Source organism: Carassius carassius, chromosome 24 (genome assembly GCF_963082965.1).
Source record: "Carassius carassius chromosome 24, fCarCar2.1, whole genome shotgun sequence".
Taxonomy (NCBI): domain Eukaryota; kingdom Metazoa; phylum Chordata; class Actinopteri; order Cypriniformes; family Cyprinidae; genus Carassius; species Carassius carassius.
Genome location: NC_081778.1, coordinates 18,292,766 through 18,312,046, shown reverse-complemented (window position 1 = coordinate 18,312,046; position 19,281 = coordinate 18,292,766). Strand labels below are relative to the sequence as shown.

Sequence of the window (19,281 nt, the reverse complement as noted above, 5' to 3'; positions counted from 1 at the left end):
CAGTCTGTGATGATTTGGTGTGCAATATCATTTGCTGGTGTTGGTCCATGTTTTTAGAAAACCAAAGTCATTGCACCCGTTTACCAAGAAATCTTAGAGCACTTCATGCTTCCTTCTGCTGACCAGCATTTTGAAGATGTTGTTTTCATTTTCCAGCAGGATTTGGCACCTGCCCACACTGCCAAAAGCACCAAATGTGGGTTAAATGACCAAGGTGTTGGTGTGCTTGACTGGCCAGCAAAGTCACCAAACCTGAACCCCACAGACAATCTATGGGGTTTTGTCAAGAGGGAAACAAGAGACCAAAAAATGCAGATGAGCTGAAGGCCACTGTCAAGGAAACCTGGGATTCCACACCACCTCATCAGTGCCACAAACTGATCACCTCCATGCCACGCCAAATTGAGGCAATAATTAAAGCAAAAGAAGCCCCTACCAAGTATTGAGTACATGTACAGTAAATTAACATACTTTCCTGAAGGCCAACAATTCACTAAAAACATTTTTTTTAATTGGTCTTATGAAGTATTCTGATTTGAGATTAATTGGTGGGTTTTTGTTAAATGTGAGCCAAAATCATCACAATTAAAAGAACCAAAGACTTAAACTACTTTAGTTTGTGTGCACTGAATTTATTTAAAACATGAGTTTCACAATTTGAGTTGAATTACTAATTTATTGAGATGCACCTGTATATTCTCATGTAAAATACCGTGGCACTGCCGGTGTTTTACCTCATTAGTGTGAAATGTTAGGAGGTTTTGCTCCCAGATTTGAAATTGGGGTGGATAATAACTGAAGCAATGGGGGTGCCTTACCACTTCCTCTTCCTGTTCTGACATTGTTCGTCTTTTTCTTTCTTTCTCTTTCTCTCTTTGAAATTCGTATAGAGAGGCAAGTACAGTCTTGTCCAGACTAAAGCTACTGACTCTTTCTTTTAAAGGAATGCACACCATTTCATTTTGTATCACTCCTCCACCTGCTTTTTTTCTCACTGTGTGTCTCACTTCCTCACATACATTGTGTTGTTTTACCATAGACAGTGAGTGCTTTGTGTTCACTCCTTTAATGGAGTGAAAGTGAAAGTGAAGTGACATTCAGCCAAGTATGGTGACGCATACTCAGAATTTGTGCTCTGCATTTAACCCATCCGAAATGCACACACACAGAGCAGTGAACACACACACACACTGTGAGCACACACCCAGAGCAGTGGGCAGCCATTTATGCTGCGGCGCCCGGGGAGCAGTTGGGGGTTCGATGCCTTGCTCAAGGGCACCTAAGTCGTGGTATTGAAGGTGGAGAGAGAACTGTACATGCACTCCCCCCACCCACAATTCCTGCCGGCCCGGGACTCGAACTCACAACCTTTCGATTGGGAGTCCGACTCTCTAACCATTAGGCCACGACTTCCCGGAGAGAGTAATGTCATTAGACCATAGCAATTATAGTGTGATGCTTATGGGAAATTATATTTTGTAATAAAAATTAGCACACAGTAATATGGAAAAAAGTGAACATGCAAATGAATAGACGCAGGACAAGTTTCATCTTATTAAAGTGATAGTTCACCCACAAATGAAACTGCTGTCATTTACTCACCCTCATGTTGTTTCCAATTCTGTACGACTTTAGTTCTTCTGAAGGATACAAAAGAAGATATTTTAAAGAATGTTTCAAATGTTTATACACAGTGTTGGGGAGTAACTAGTTACATGTAACGGCGTTACGTAATTTAATTACAAAATAAATGTAACAGTAATCAGTTACAGTTACTAAGAAAAAATGAGTAATTTCCCAAATTGCACAAAGACATATGGCCCATAATCTCCGAGACGCGGAAAACGCATTCGTAGAATCCAGTCATAAAAATGGAATTCAGCCTATAACGCGGACGCAATATGCCACATTTTGGACGAATAAATCAAAAGTAGGTCAGTACACTTGAATCAAAACCCGATATGGACTGATGTCTGTGAATATTAATCCGCAAAAAGACTGAATATGAATCCTGCACGTTCTGCGTGTCTGTGGAAATCAGGCGCTGACTGGACATCGGGAGAACCGGGACTATTCCCGGTGGCCTGGCAGACGATTTGGCCCTCTACTTTAATATTGTTATTGTATAATTGCAGGCCGAATATACTAAAGCGATTATTTCCGAATCCGCCATTCGATAATTAAATCTCTAATAAATCATGAATCGGTTAGTCGTGACTGGCAATGGTTGGGCTCGCGCGCTCTCCGCGCCTCCGCCGAACGGTTTGGATCAGACTCCGAGTAATCAATGCGAGAGAGAGAGACCGGAGTGAACTGTGTAAGCGCACAGCTGGAGCAGAGAAGCGACACTTCTGTTCAGGGTTTCAGGTGCAGGTCAGTTTCATCTGTAAATATGCTAATGTAGTTTTTTCTTTGTTTACTTAGTCAAGCAGCAGCAGCACATTGCTCGCAATCACTCAAAATACTGTATAAACGACGTCATTATTATCTTTTGTAATGTTACAGTAGTAAGTTAGCAGACAAATCATCATATTTTATCATAGGTTTAGGGGGAGCTAGTGCATACAAAAACACAACCTTTAGGAAAATTAATGCCTATGGTATGGCACTAACCGTGGTTTAACTATGGAATTTGTAGTAAAAATAAATACAAGTGGTAATTCATTTGCCAAAAAAACAAAATTGCACTTACAAAACATGGTAAAAGTCAAATAAAAATCTTCAGTATTAAAGTCATGAGAGAGATGGATGGATAATGGAAGTGAAGGTGCAGTTCAGGAGAGAACTCTTAATTACGTTGCATGTCCCCCAACCTAAGGATTCAAATCTTTTTCATGTCAGGTCCAAACACAAAATAGGGTTGTCCATGTAACAGAATGGGTTGTGGGTGTATGAGTGTGAGATTTCCCAGTCCGCCCCTCATGGAAATTAATCTCTAGAACAGTCACTTCATGAGCATTTTTTACTTATTTTGAGAAACTATCATCATATCATATACAAAGAGACACCAGTGTTTCAAAAATACACCAATGTTTCAGGAGTTTAGTACACAAAATAGGACACATGCTTATTAGATAACCGTATTTGAGTTGATGTATATGCTTTTATTTTTTTATTAACTATTTTGCCCCAAACCATTGTTAGATGCAGTTAGATGCCTGTAGTTATGCAAAGATTTGGTTTCAAAAACAGTATCTATAAACTATTTCTTTTGATTTTAAATCTGCTTTGAACTTCAGATCAATCTCTAAGTAAAAGGCACTACTAAAGTCTGATTGTGTGGTGGACGTGTTCAAATGTGATCATCTTAATTCAGCTGATGAAGAATGATGAAAGTCTGACAGTATTGAGCTCTACTGTAAGGTTAAACCTGCATGGTGTAAAATGGTTGAAGATGATTAACAGTTGCAAATTAACATTCATTAGAAATTTATAAAAGTAATCAAAATGTACTCAAAAGTAATTAGTTACATTACTTTATTAAAGTAATTAAAAAAGTTACACTACTATTACATTTTAAATAGGGTAACTTGTAATCTGTAACCTATTACATTTCCAAAGTAACCTTCCCAACACTGTTTATACAATGGAAGTCAGTGGGGTCCAAATATATTAAATCCGTTATTTAGGACTTAAAGTCCTTTTATTTTTCTTAATTTTTTTAGTTTCTTTTTAGTAGTTCTGTTAGACTTTTTCATTTGTATCTTTGTTCTATTGTATTATTTATATGTAGTATAGTACGATATTGTACCAGGTTTTTTAAGTACTGGTGGTACCGAGTGCCCAGTCAACCCGGTTCTTGATGCGCTTTCTTCAGAAAAGCACGAGACATGACGACATCAAAATGAGGAATTAAGGAAAGAGAGTGCTTATTTGATTACAGCCGTTCCTAGGGAAACCTTTCTCATCAAAATAAATTTGCATATATATGCCACCACAAATGGACTGGAAGGCTGTGGGAAACACCACTTCTGTTATGAATATTATTAAATACTTTGATTTGAATGTCGGATTGTAATGATTGCTGTTATTAGAGTAGTTAATCGTTAGCATAAATGTGGCTAATGCTAATATAATGAACATTAGAATTGTTTCTTTATTAACTATTTAATGCTCCTATAACATTTATTCGATTAAAAAAACAAGAAAACATGATGCTATTTACTATTTTTACGCACAAGATGCTTTTAAATGAATTGTGAATCTAAAATATGCGTTTTAGAGAATGAACAAATGGTTAGTGTCATATCAATCAGAAAAGCAGGTCTGGGCTTTTTTTTATAATTTTTTTTTTATAGCTAACTTGGATGTTATTCTTCGCTGAATAACTCTAAAATGATTTCAAAAGTCCTTTAAAATTAAATAGGTACACAGTTTGGATTAAATTAAAGTATAGTCAAATTTTTTAATTAGCATGTTTTTCTTTTGCTTTTGTACCGAAATTGTTTCCGAGAACCATGGATTTTCACTGGTATCGGTACCAAATACTGAAATTTTGGTACCGTGGCAACACTATTTATATGTTTATTTATCCTTATTAAGTTATTGGTTGTTTACTTGTTTTCAATAAGCTTGAACATTTTTAGCTTTTATTAGTTAGGCTAGTATCAGGTTTTGCGGTGTTATTGAAATATTTTTGTTGTGAAGTTTTTTTTTATGTCATCGACAATGCTGGCATCTTTACAACCTATTTTCATCAAAAATAACTTTCAATATAAGATTTTGTTCATATCGCCCAGCCCATTGGACCCCTCTTGGCCAAAGCGTACAGCAGCAGAGTGTTTGTGTGATCACAGTAGAGGTTGATCTGGATGGTAACCTCTTTAATATCAGGAGACTGCAATCAACCACCAAACTGCACAGAGTGAGGATACTTGAGCTGCAGTATGCAGATGACTGCGTTTTCGTATCTCACTCTCCACAAGACCTCCAGTCTGTCCTAGATGCAGCAGTGAGGGCATATAGCAGGATGGGGCTGACCATCAACACCGCCAAAACAGTGGTAATCTGCCAGTGGAGTGCCAACATTCCACCCGCACCACCCATCTTCTATGTTGCAAATGAAAAAATATTAATTGCACCATCATTCAAATACCTGGGGAGTATTATCTCTGAAGACAATAGCATTGACAATGAGGTCCAGAACAGAATCAAACAAGCATCAGCTGCCTTTGGGAGACTCTGGCAGCGGGTTTTTCAGAACAAGAACCTTCATCTCAACACAAAAATATGCATCTACCAAGCAGTCTGCATCACCACCCTCCTCTACAGCTGTGAAGCATGGGTTACTTACAGCCGCCACATCAAGTTCCTGGAACACTTCCACATCTGCTGTCTCCAGCGCATCCTGGGAATCACTTGGTGTGACAGAGTGCCTCACACTGAGATTCTGAGGAGAACAGGCTGTAAGAGTATTGAGGCCACAATCAGCCAGCACCAACTGCGCTGCCTGGGGCATGTCATAAGAATGCCCTACAACCGTCTGCCCCGCAGAGTGCTATATGGCCAGCTACAACTGGGCCAGCGCTCTGCTGGAGGCCAGAAGAAACGCTTTAAAGAACAAATGAAAACAGTGCTTAAGAGGTGCAAAATAAAACCTGGGGACTTGGAGAACATGGCTGCTGACCATAACACCTGGCGGCAGCAGTGTCTAGATGGGACCCAAGCACTGGAGGAGGAAACGACAGTTAGGAGACAACAAAGAAGGCTCAAGAGAAACACACCCATAAATACCAGTAACACCAATAGCATGTATATATGCCCCACCTGCAATAGAACCTGTGGATCCAGGATCGGATTATTCAGCCATCAGAAAACTCACCGTTAAAAGACAGAAGTGGGCGTCATCATCGGATTCGATGGACAACCGCAAGCGAAGAGGTTGATCGATATATCGGTCAGCCGATATATCGGGCCGATATTTGTTCTTTTTTTTATATATATATCGGCACCGATATCCGTGTTTAGTAGCTTTTGGAAGATTCAACTACAGTCCTGGGAGATAAAGGTAGTCAGAGAATTTCACTCTGTAAATGGGGTGGAGAAGTTGGCAGCTCTCACAAACACTGAAGCATGATTGAGGGCTACGTTACTCCGCCTCGCTCACAGACAGCACTGTGCTCGGAGAGATAGCTGTCCTGGAGCTGCCCAGAAGGGTGAATGACATTTGTTCGGAAGCATGGTTTGATGCAGACAATAGCCAGGTTTCCATCCAACTCATTTGCATTTAGGGATGTCAATATTCAATAATTTCCATGATCGATTGTCGTTTTAATTAACAATCAATTAATAACCTTAATGCTGCAAAATGTGTCTGCAGTGGTATTATTATTATGTGCAAAAGCCACTTGGAAAAAAAGCTTTCTCACCTGAATTAAAGGGGTTTTAGTCTAAATAAAATGCTAATAGCAGGACTGTAAAATGAATAGATGTGATTATGATCCTTTGATAAAATGAAGAGAGCGCCCCATACGTTTGAGATCATTTTACTTTGTAAAAGTACTATTTACTATTTAAACTGACCAGTGTAACCTTTTATATGTTCGGTTGACTGTACTTTATTTTAATAAGGAACAGACTGCGATGTAAGTTTAAAATTAGAATGCACTTTAGATGTTCTCTGTCATTTATACCAAACACCAATGTTGCTGGTTGCTAGTGTGTTTGCAGCACTATTATTTAGTTTTTGTATATTTTATTTTTTATATTTTTCAGTTTAATTGATTTTTATTTATTATATTTTATTTAAATGTATATTTAAGTTTACATTTATGTTCCAACAAACTTGAAAAATTCTGCTTGATAAATGCTCTAAAACTTTTATGTAAATGATTGACACACACACACACACACACACACACATATATATATATATATATATATATATATATATATATATATATATATATATATATATATATATATATATATATATATATATAATTACCTGTTTTTTATATTTAATATTATATTAACTTTGGATACATTTTTTATTTTATTAACGTGCAAGTGCACAAAATTAAGATTCGAGAGATGGTTCAAGTCAGTGCTCAGTAAATGATGATAAGTTTTGAAATGTTTGTGCATCCACTTATTATTAGTGACATTTTAGCATGCAAATGAAGGGAAACACTTCAAGATATCGTCCCTTAAAATCAGCAGCAGATATCGGCTATCGGCTGACCCTGACCTCTAAACATCGGCTATAGAAAAATCCATATGGGTCGATCTCTTAGTTCACAGTAACAAAGCTCTCACAGTGTGTTAAGGATGTGTGCATGTGTGTAATGTCATGTTTTGGCGTGCTTTACTGAGGCAACAGAAACTGTTGGTGTTCCTTGACCCATTAACAAAGAAGCCTATGTCTTGTCATGAGTAATAGTAGTGACGTATGTCTGGGTGGGAGGTATGTTTGTGGAAGCTGTCAGTGAATGTGTTTGCAGTGTGAATTGTGGTATGTTATTAGGAAGCAAAGGTGGGTGTGGACACTTTAACCAGATGCAACCAGGTGTTTGGAAAAGCTACTCACTTGCGGAAAATACAAAGCTTAAAATGGTTGAAATATGTTTTATAGGTAGCTGAAAGAGTGTCAGAGATGCAGAGTCATAAATAGAAGGTATGATAGAGAGATGTGACTTCATATGGACTGCAAATAGAAAGGGATGAGTAGGAAATATTGAAACATGGAAATGCAAAGTTAAAGAAGACCGAATGAAGGAAAGATTGACTAAATTGACTGAAGAGAAACTAAATGGTTTTGTAACCCAAGCCTCTGACTTGCTAGTGAATGTCAGAACAAAATAAATAAAACAGGACTTTTGTGGATGTTGGTGGTGGTTGTGTAGTCTCCTGCCTTGAGCACTGGGTTATTAAGATGCCACGTGAAGCTTAAAGCTGTCAGCTTTCAAAAAAGTGTGTTTCAAGATACCTGTGTTTTGGGCCATTTTGTCTATCTTCGTCCATTTATTCAATGTGGTCTGGTGCCGAGATTTGCTTTTAGTTCACTTAAGGTGCGTTCACACTGACAGTGAATTCAAAGCGATCTGAAGTCATTCATTTTCAATTGGAGAGTCATGCTGATCAGTTGGATGCAGCAGTTGAGCAGTTGATGGTGGTACTTGAATTGCTAAATTTATGTAAAGATCAGAGGATATGATTGTCATTTTTTTTCTTTGTAGAAAACCATAGAAAATTTACATTTTACAGCCATAGTCCATCTCTTTTTTTTTCTTTTCTTTTTTTTTCAGAAACTTGAGTGATTTCTTTTCTTTGATGGGGTGCTTTACCACTTGAAACTTAGGATTGCTTAAAATGTATTTAAACCCAAAATATTCCTATAATGCAAACAATCTTGTTTTGAATTATATAAAATGTATTTAAACTATTTTATAATTTTTTTATTTGATAGAAAATTTTCATTAGCCTGTTTTGTGTTCTTTTTTTCATTTATAATTATCTCTTTTTTTGTATTTTAAGGAGAAGTTCGTTTATATGGCTTTTATTTACTTTCATTTTAGTTTTGGTTTTACTTTTTCACACAGCATCACAAATTGTGTTTCTGTTTATGGTGAATCTGTTTATCTGTTGAATCTGTTTATGGTCAAACATACTATATTTGATTGGAAACTTTACTGTTTGAGTTACAGGAAGGATTTCTTGTAATGGTGTTATCGATTTCAGATGTACCTGTCCCTAAAGGTCACGCATAAGCCAACTGAGTTTTTTTTTTTTTTTTGTGAACTCCTATTTTTATTTTAAAAATGAAAATATTTTTCCACTTATAGTCTATAGTTTTTAGTCAATGATAATAGCTTAAATTGGAACTAGGTAGGTTTCAAAAGACGAAATGAATAGTTAAAATGAGTGGAATTATTTATTGCCATAACTGTGTTGTATGTTTGATGCAAGGGCATATGCCAGAAAATGATGTGGTGTTCCAGGATGCTTCTTTAGATGTCTGGCGGTGAGACGTGATGCAGGCGGGAATCGCTGAAGAGAAACGAGTTGCAGTCAGGTTGAGTCAGATCGCCCAGGGTGGAGTGATGAACTGACAGAATGATGGATGCGGTGACAGGACTGTGGAGGGCAGGAAAATGATTTGATGTGGTGATGCCAGTGTTCAGATCTGGAGTTCAGCTGCGGAGTGATCACCTGTCTCCATTGAGACAACTTGTTTTGACCAATTTTTATTATTTGTCTAGTATTTCCTGTTGGTACTGGCACGTTTTCTAGAGGTACAAATATAGTTGTCTCTCAAACCTGACTCAATATGGAGGTTAAAGTTGGATGATCTAACAGCTAAAAAGCTTGTTTTTCGGACTGTGTTTTAGGCGTATAGACTTTATGTGGTTGCCTCTGTAAAAGAGGGTGGGTTGATTCCTGGCTGACGATCACAGCGCTTGAGCTTCCTGGCATTCCCTTCCCCTCTAGCGCTCAGCCACTGCACACAAAACGCTACATGATGTAAAGTTCCTGAACAACTGTGCTCTATTCAGAGATGTTCAACGTGAGAACATACATGGACACGTGTACACGTTGAAACACTGATGCATGCTCCGACATTAACTCAGTCTTTACACATGCAAACTCAATCCCAGTTGTCGTGCCAATGGTGGAGCAGGAGGTCTGTTGGGCAGACGGACAGGCCAGGTTTGTGTGCAGTCACATGGATCTATGTTTGAAGCGGGCTGATTACTCCCTGGACTCGCAGCCCACATTTGGAAACGTTTAGAGATTGCAGGCTGCCATAGCTTCAGTGCAGTTGGTCCGCTCGCCCAACATTTGCACTCAGTGGATGAAGGTAGTGCCCCGCTTAGACCCCAAACCCGGTCCTTATGAACTTGTAATTCTGATTGTGACCTTTTAACAGTACCATGTGTAATCGATGATAACTTTGGCAGATGTTTGCAAAAGGGTGTTGGTATTCTAGAATAGGACTAAAGGAGGGATGCACTTGGAAAGTTCACAAGCTTGCCAACCTCATCCAACAGTCTGATTTTTATTTTTTATTTTTGCCTTTCATCACAAGTGAAAGCAAGGGAATGGTATTCATCCTACTTATACAGGTGTTTTTAATGCTACAGATGCCACAAATATTACAGATGTTTTAAAAAATTCACTGGTAGTAGATATGCTTGAAAAATGTCCTGTTATATAGCAGGCTACTGTGCGAAATATCCAGGAATTGGCCATTTAAGTAACTAAAGGTGAAATGGTTCTTGATTACCTCTAAGTATGTTCAGAACACGTGCCTCTGGGATATTCCAGGCAATGTTTATGTCTATTAGCAATGATGGGAAGTTGAAAGAAAGCAGGAGAAGATAAAAGTGACAAGTTTTTCCCCCTCATTTTTTTCAGAATTAGTGGTCTTTCAAGTATTACAATTACTAAACTTGGGTTCAAGGAAAAAGTAGGTAGAGTATGCAGGGGTACGTGTACTTGTTTAACCTACATTTTGAGGTCATTATGGATGATTTGGTTTTTTTCTGTGAGGGCTATGTTTAGGAGTAGTGCTAGGACTAGAGGATAGAAAATATGATTTGTTCAGTATACAAAGTATTACACATATATGGAAAGTCAACCTGATGATATAAGACAAGTTAGTGTGTGTATAATACTTTTATTCAACAAATATTAATTAAATTGTTCAAAAGTGACAGAAAAGGCAATTATAATACAAAAGTATGTATTTTTAAACTTTCTGTTCTTCAGAGAATCCAAAAAAAAAAAAGAATTATCACAGTTTCCACAAAAGCACAACTGATCTTAACATTGCTTATAATAAGAAAATGTTTCTTGAGCACCAAATCAGTATTAGAATGATTTCTTAAGGATCATGTTACACTGGAGACCAAAGTAATAACTAAGTTACTGAAGTTACCAACAAAGAAACTGTGATGTTGGAGGTTAACACCTCTGTCACACATCCTTACAGTCCTTTACTCTAAACATTCTCAAACTGTTTGTTCTTCCTGGTTACTGTGTCTCACTTTGTTCTTCATGCTTGCATGGTCAGTGAGGCCACATGCCTGTACGCCACCCTTCCTCTGCTCTTATTAGAGTAACTGAGAGAAGCTCAGAGATCTCTAATCTCCTGCAGTATTGAAATACCACACAGTCCACCAGAGAGAAAGAGAGAGCGCAGTCATTACATACTTTTGAGTAGATCGCGATAGACCTCATTAGCCCCACCGGCAACACCCCAGTGCCTCCACACTCTCATTCTCAGCTAAACTGAAAAGAAACACTGTCTCTGGCGAAACATGCAGATCATTCTCTCTCCTGCTTTAAAGGGATAGTTCACCCAAAAATGAAAATTTGATGTTTATCTGTTTACCCCCAGGGCATCCAAAATGTAGGTGACATTGTTTCTTAGGGCATCCAAGATATAGGTACCTACACCTTGAATGCTCTGGGGGTAAGCAGATAAACATTAAAATTTCATTTTTGGGTGAACTATCCCTTTAAGAAAGTCTGTGTTTAACGCTTGCTGATTGATCTTGACAGCTGTTGAGATGATTTATTGAAAGCTGTGGGTGTATTTAAATGTCTTTTAGGTTGTCATTTATCAAAATTGCATTTAGCATGTAATCTAGATGATACTGAAAGTTCATGAATTTTACAGTCCTGTCTCGGTAGTGCTTATGTCTAGAAGAGTGCTATGACTTTTTTTCTTTTTTTCTCAACTGTTTTTCTCTTCTGTTTCAACCCACTTTTTTATGTGTCTCTCTTAGCCTCCATCACTGTTCTCACTTAACTTGTTTTCTGTGAAATAAGATGCGCTTTCTTCTCAGTTATCACATATATGCATGAATGACTTCATCTGCTGTTGCTTTTCTTGCTAGCTCTTCCTCTTTTTACTGTTATTATGCAGTTGATGTTGTGATGTTTCCTCCTTTGTGACGGGATGAGGGCAATGTCATGAAAATGGAGAGAAAGCATCATCACGCACCCCCCACCCCCATTTTCTTAAAAAAAAAAAAAAAAAGTTTAGGTGAGATGAAAATTTTAAATGTTAACTTCAGGAGGTCAAACAAGTTATTATATTTGTTTTGAGTTTTATTTGTTTATTTATTTTGTTTTTCAACATTTTCAAAATGTAATACTTGTTTAAATAGTTTAAAACTCTGCTTTATTTAATTATTATATAGCAATAAATAGTCATTAAAAATTATTTACTTAAAAATTTTATGAACTTTTAAATTATTTGAATATCAGTTGAAAAGGTCAAAACTGTTTAGCTTTCATATTATTTTGATGTCTTTTGTATTATTTTAATTGTTAGAGTTGTAGGACAAGACCTCTGCGATTATAGAAATCTCCATTTTATGTGGTTTACAGACATTTATGTATTGCAGACTAGCTTCTGTTAACAGCCGATGCTGATCATGATATCTTGGAAAGCAGGGGCTCCTTTATAAAGTCGATATAATTTCTTTTAATTTATTATTATTATTATTTAAGAAATTTGAAACAATTTGACAATGGATTAAAAAAATAAATGTGTAACATATACATACTTATACTTTAAAGTGTTTTTCACAATTAAATAAATATTTAATATAAAATATAATTGAAAAAGAAAGTAAACACTTTAACCAACAGGGCACTCAGTATTCTGGGAAGACCGTATGTATTGGGAATCATATATTTTAAATAAAGCCAGGATAACCCTCATTTTACATACACAGAGAAAATGACATGAATATGACAGTGGCCAAATGCATAAAGCGCAGCATAATTTGAATTCATAATTTTAAAGTTTAAAGCATTGAGTTCACACAAACCGTCACACAGAGAACACGCGATCATACAGGATAAAAATGGACACGTCCCAAGATCTCACAGCTGGATTCGACTAAGTTTGCAAGGTTTGTGAAATTAAATGTTCATTAGTCATTCAAAGATTTGTTTAAATTATATAAATGCATATTTGCTTAATGCTGACGGCAAACAAGTGTATTATAATGTTTGCCTTTCTATTCATAATAATATAAAATTTTGTTGATACTTTCTGTATACATGAATTCCCTTGTTTAACCGTTCTATCTGATTATTAGACAGACTTCTATCCGTATTAAACAGAACTTTTAACAACAACAGTAAACAAGAGGGAGAATGTGAGTACTGTGTGCTCAGGCGCTGCCTTTCTCAACACCGTCAAAATAAAAGTCCCTCCTCGAACACAGCGGCAAAGCAGAAAAACTTATCGGCTAATGCCGATATTTGAAAAATGCCAGATATCGACCGATATATCGGCCGTAGCGAGATATCGGTCGACCACTATTATTTGATAATCTTTAATGGAACATATGTTTGATGAAAACAAAGAGCACATATTAGTTCTTTCTACAAATTAAAACATCATATTTTTGAAACAATAATGGGACCCAACAGAGTACCCGAGTTGTGGAAAGTGCTATAAATCTTTTCACCTTACACTTATGTGTCATATTCTTGTGTATGAGTTTGTCCCTCCTTGTCTTTTTCCTTTGTTTTATGCTATCTGATACTCTGAACATGACTTTTACAGACAGGTTGACAAAAAATGTCTGTGATCGTTTCCTGAGGAAATTACACCCACTTCCTTTCTCTCTCTCTCTCTCTTTTCTCTTTATGCTTGCCTGCACTGTAGACGTGGCTCTTTGGAAAGCTTTGAAGATCTCAGAGACATAACTGATTAAAGCAGCTGATAAAACCAGAACACAAACACAGCTCCATTAGCGGTTATTTTAGGCCTGTGCTATCGCACTGCTCCAGTGCAGAGGACAAGGCCATTGTCTGAACAGTTGCATGGGATAGTCTGGTATGCAAAGGCATTCCCCACTTATCTGCTGCTGCTTTTTTTTTGTCCAGAAGTCAGTGCACTTTCACTGTGAAAGTCAATACAGTCGATTAATGCAGTCATTGATGTTCATTGAGATTAGATCTTTGTTGTATATTGGAGAATGAATAGACGAACACATTAACAGGATACTGAGCAGCAGACAAACTTTTTCAAATCTCTCCTGCAGTAAAGATTTCGTATCTACTATTCCATGGGTAGAGAATAATAAGTGAAGGAACACAACAAATAAACTGAATTATAGATCATTTGACCGCTGAGAACTGAAGTAACTGTTATCATTCAAAGCCATCTTGTTCTTCCACATTGGAATATCTGTTATTGATTTATTGGCTGATCTTGATATTGTCGTTTGTTTGTATACCTGTATCGGATGGCCCAGTTGGATTTGCTCCTGGCAGTTTGTTTGTGTGTGCTCTGCTATGTGTTTGTATTTGCTTGTCTTGTTGACAAAGGATGCTATTCCAGGCTTTCATTATGTTGTTTCTTTTCAGGAGCCCGGTTTTTCCGGTGTTGGTGTGACCTACAACAGGATGGATTGTGAAGACGCCCATAACGGGGTAAAGGCATCTGAAGCTGCCAGTGTTTGTTTGTTTGTTTCTATTCATTCTTGATGTTCTTATAAGGGGGCTGCATCTGATTTGGTCACAGAGATGGCATAATCACAGTTTCCAACGTTATTACAAAACCAACTAGGGCAAGAGTTTTCAAGGGGTTTTTAGGAGGCCTCAAGGGGGTGCTTGGGAGTTTGTGGAAAATTTCACCGAAAAAAGTGTAAAAATGATTTGTAATTTAATAGTAATTTTTTATATAATAATTACAGTTTTATTAGTATTAATTGTGTTTAATATAATGCAACTAACTATAATTGCATGTATTTCTGATTATTAAAAATTTTGTGCAATGCGCCTGGGAATCAGAAAATTTTCACCAGGAGAAAAAAAAGTGTAAGAAAAAATTAATTAATAAAGTTAATATATTTTTTATATATAATTATTAGATTTTATTATTATTAAATGTATTATTTTAATATAATACAATTTAATATAATTATGTAAATATTGTATATGATTTTTATTAGTAGGCTACTAGTTTTTGTATGATGATTGTGTATGATGATTGTGATATTGTTAATGTTGCCATGAATATAGCCATTGTTGCTGATAAACATAAATGTAGTTTTATTGATTTCAAGTTTCAAGTTTATTTGTATAGCGCTTTTTACAATACAAATCGTTACAAAGCAAGCAACTTTACAGAAAATTGTTTCTACAATATTTAGTAGTAGCTTATAAGTGGTGACTGTCAGTTTGTGCACGTATGACAAGATTTTTAGAAAAATGTATACAAGACATAGTCAGCCAGACGATGAATATTATTAATAATTAATAATTATTATATGATGCAGTCACACTTGTAGCAATATTTGTTAGTTCTGTTTGTTGATTCAGGGTTAGCATCATCTGAGGTCCTCTGAGGGTCAGCATCATCTCTTCTCAGGTGTTCTGGATCCAGACTGGAGTTTGTGTAAATCCTAGTTACAAATAGAGAAACAAATAGAGACATCATTAGCATAGCTGCTGTTCCAACAAAGTAAAATTAATTAGTTTAACTCAAGATAAAGAATAAGAATGCGCATTTGATCAGATACAACTATACTCACAATTTAAGATACATTATTCAAATGCTTGGCGAAAGAGATACGTTTTTAATCTAGATTTAAACAGAGAGAGTGTGTCTGAACCCCGAACATTATCAGGTTTTTTTGGCTTTTGGTACAAATTAGTACAATGTACTTAGGAATTACTTTTTATTAATAATTAATTGAAATAATATGCAGTTGCAATCAAAATTATTGAACCCCTTTGACCTGCAAGACATTTTGCTGCGGCAAACAAAATTTTATGAAAATAATTTAACAAAGGCATCAGTAAAGTATAAGAGAAAGTTTGTTAATACACCTTTTGAGTGATTATGAGAATGGAACACTGATGAATGATGATTCAATTCAAACTGGCTCTAAACATTCACATTTATAATTACTCAAATTTTGTGCGGAATCTTTTATTCTTTAAAATCACCAATAAGCGATGTCTGTTGGTGCTTAGAAGCTTCTGTCACCTCTCTACTACAATCTTGACCCATTCATCGCCTGAAAATGCTTCCAGATCACTGATAATCTTTGGTTTTCACATTGACCACTGCTTTCTTTAAATTCAACCAGATATTTTCAATGAGAATTAAATTCTGGGGACTGAACAGGTCACTCAAGAACATTCTATAACTGATCACTGAACCAAGCAGAAGTAGATTTGGATGTGTCCTGCAGGAAAGTCCATTGATCATCAGCTTCAGTCTTTGCACCAAAGTCTTTGCATCACAATTCTTGTCAAAATGGCCTGATACTTCAAAGAATCCATGATGTCCTTCATACAGTCATGATTTCTACTTCCTGCTACAGTTAAGAAACCCCATAACAGGACTGATCCACCTCCAAGTTTGATGATGGAGATGGTGTTCTTCTGCTTATGAGCTTTGCCTGTTTTACAGCAGACATACCGCTGATCCATGGGTCCAAAAAGTTCCAGTTTGGTCACATCCCCCAATAAAATATTCTCCTCATTAGAGCTCCACAGGTCTACACAAATGAATTTTATCAAGTTCAAGTCTGCCTTTTGTTCTTCTTGATCAAGAGTGGTATTCTGCAAGATGTCTCAACATGAAGGCCATACTTCTCTAGTTCTTCTTACACTCTGCATTGAAATGGTTTTCCTCCTTTCATCGAGTCATCTTGCAAATCTTTGGCTTAACATTGCAGATTTTTTCAGTTGCTCTGATTAAACATTTTATGATATTGTGCTTTTTCTTCAACACCCTCAAAGGTTTTCTGGTACAACACACTTTAAGCTAAGAAATAAGGCTGAGAACTGTGTCTCTAGGAACTTTTAATGTCTTAGAAAACTTCATACGTGTATAGCCTTAGCCTTTCTAAAGTAATACAAAATTAGTTCTCTTTAGCTTTTGTGAGATCTCTGTTGACATTTTTGTTACTCAACTTCAGCACATGCATGGGGTAACTGTATGTGTAACAGCTCAAACTAATTCTGTTTTTAATAGAGTTTCTAAAGGCTTAATTGTGTTTTGAGACAAATAAGTGATTGCAATGTTGCATTCACAGCAATGTTGAATGAGGTTGAATAATTATGACATAGCAGCATTTTTAAAAAATCTTAAGTTTCAAAAATACTCAAAAATATTACATTATATATTGACAATATCACTTTTAATATGCCAGTGAACAGTTTAAATTTTATCCTGGATCTTCAGAAAAGCTTGTATTTGTAAAGTACTGCAGTCTCTGAGGGGTTGAGTAATTTTGATTGCAAATGTATTTATTGTAATTGCAATTTATTATTAGTGGTAGTAATAGTATTAAGTAAATGCTAATTATTGTTAAAAAGGTTACATTTTTATAATACATAACAGCTCACATAACTGACTTACTGGGACATGGTAGAATCAAAAATATTAACAGGAAATCTTATTGGTACATTAGTTTTACATTTGTTTTACAAAAGTGTTTGTTTATTGAAGTCGTGTATTCGAAATGTATATTATTGAAGGGTAATAAAATAGTTTTTATTTGTTCGCATCTTGAAAGCTGTGACAATGATTTAACTAATACACAATGGCAGACACTGTAAGACATTACAGCTGCCAAAACACAAATGATTCTGGACGTGTAATAAAATCAGGAGTGTGCTGTAGTATTTGGGGTGGCACAGAGAGTCTTTTGCCATGAGTTTACACTCCATGTTCTCACCAACCCGAGGGGGGTCTGACGTTTCTGAGGGGTCTAGCTGAGTCTGGGCAGTACAATGAGTTATGAGACATTATCATGGACCCTCTCCGTAGTGAATCTTTCTGCTTTCTGTTTTATGCTTGTGGATGGCAACAAGTGACGCTTTATGAATGAGTCACCTATTCATTAATTCAACTGTTTTGTTCAAAAACACTAATTCATTCAGGAACAAAACACCACTGCTGTGATTTGCTCCGAAATGATGTTGATCTGCTTTGACTGTTTTATATCTCTCTCTCTGCTTAAACGTTATAGTTCGACCAAATTTTAACATTCTGTCATCATTTGTTCACCCTCATGTTGTACAAAACCTGTATGACTTGCTATCTGATAAAGGTCGTGCAGTTTTGGAACAACATGAGGGTGAGTAAATGATGACAATATTACATTTTGACGGAACGATCTTTTAAATATTTAGTAACCACACACATTTTATCTGAGATGAAAAGGTTTGCAGAGAGAAAACGTTAGCTCGATTTGTGCTTGTAGTATTCGTCATAATTGCTTGTTTGTTTCTACTAAAATAAACACTGTTAGTCTGTTGAATTGCCGGAGTTTGGCTTGCACAGGGATTTTCCGCTTCTTTCCACTGAGTATTTATTGCACAACAGCCACAGAGGAAATTTGTTCTCAGCTGCTCTCACAGTAGAACGCTGTTACATTTACAGCCAGTGGCCAAGATTCATTGGACTGGTCTATGGAATTATCCTCTAATTGAATTTTAGTCTAACAACTACTCACTGTTTTCTATTTTAATTATTATTCATTAGATAGCATGTAACTTTTGTTAATAACTTTGTTTTTAATCCATGATCATTTTTTGTATTGTTGAAAGAACTATATCGTGTCATTTGCTGCAATGTGCAATTTTTTTTTTTTAACTTAACAAAACTTTAACCTTTTTATTGAATTTGTTCTTATATTTTCTTACTGTGGCATATTGAAGCCTGGCCTCAGGCCATCAAGTCATCCTTACTGTCCTGTAATGAAACAGTCCATTTAGTAATTTAGTCTTCTAATCTAAAAAACATGAACTTGCAAACATTGTTTTACAAGATTATGTCTGTTAATGCTTTCTTCATCTCTTCTTTGTCTCTCGACAGCGCGGGCCGTCAGGTGCTCAGTGTTCAAATCCAGCCATGAACATAATTGGAGCAGAAGATGAAGACTTTGAGAATGATGAGCAACCTGTGAGTGATACTTCAGCTCAGAACTAGTATTGATGGGAATAGAGAATATTGCTGTTCTTTAATCATTCTTTTAGAATCTTTAAGGTAGAAATATTTGGAATGATTCCTTTTCATTTAAATTTCTATTTTAAGCAGATATAAGTGTTTAGAAATATGTTTAATGCAATTCTTAATGTTACAGTGTAGTACAGATTTGGCATAAAGGCAATGCAATAATTTATAAATGTATTAAATAAAATGGTATACTAAAACAATTGGCAACAGCATTCATCCACAAAATCCTGGTCCTTAAATACAAATGCTCACAAGCTTTAAACAATTAGGTATATACAAATAATAGGATTATATACACCTCCATTCAAAAAAAAGTTTTTTTTTGCTCTGAA

General features: G+C 36.1%; 1 protein-coding gene across 8 annotated transcripts in view; it reads left to right on the top strand.

Moving 5' to 3' along the window:
• LOC132103036 (rho guanine nucleotide exchange factor 1-like) overlaps nt 1-19,281 on the top strand; it is a 49,339-nt gene that overhangs the window by 7,206 nt on the left and 22,852 nt on the right. For all 8 annotated transcript variants that reach the window (XR_009423323.1, XR_009423327.1, XR_009423325.1 and 5 more), the window contains exons 2-3: nt 14,338-14,403; nt 18,809-18,895. Coding sequence is in view for 1 of the 8 variants with exons in the window: in XM_059507836.1 (XP_059363819.1) it covers nt 14,377-14,403; nt 18,809-18,895 (114 nt within the window). In the remaining 7 variants the exon portion in view is untranslated. The remainder of the gene's footprint in view (nt 1-14,337; nt 14,404-18,808; nt 18,896-19,281) is intronic.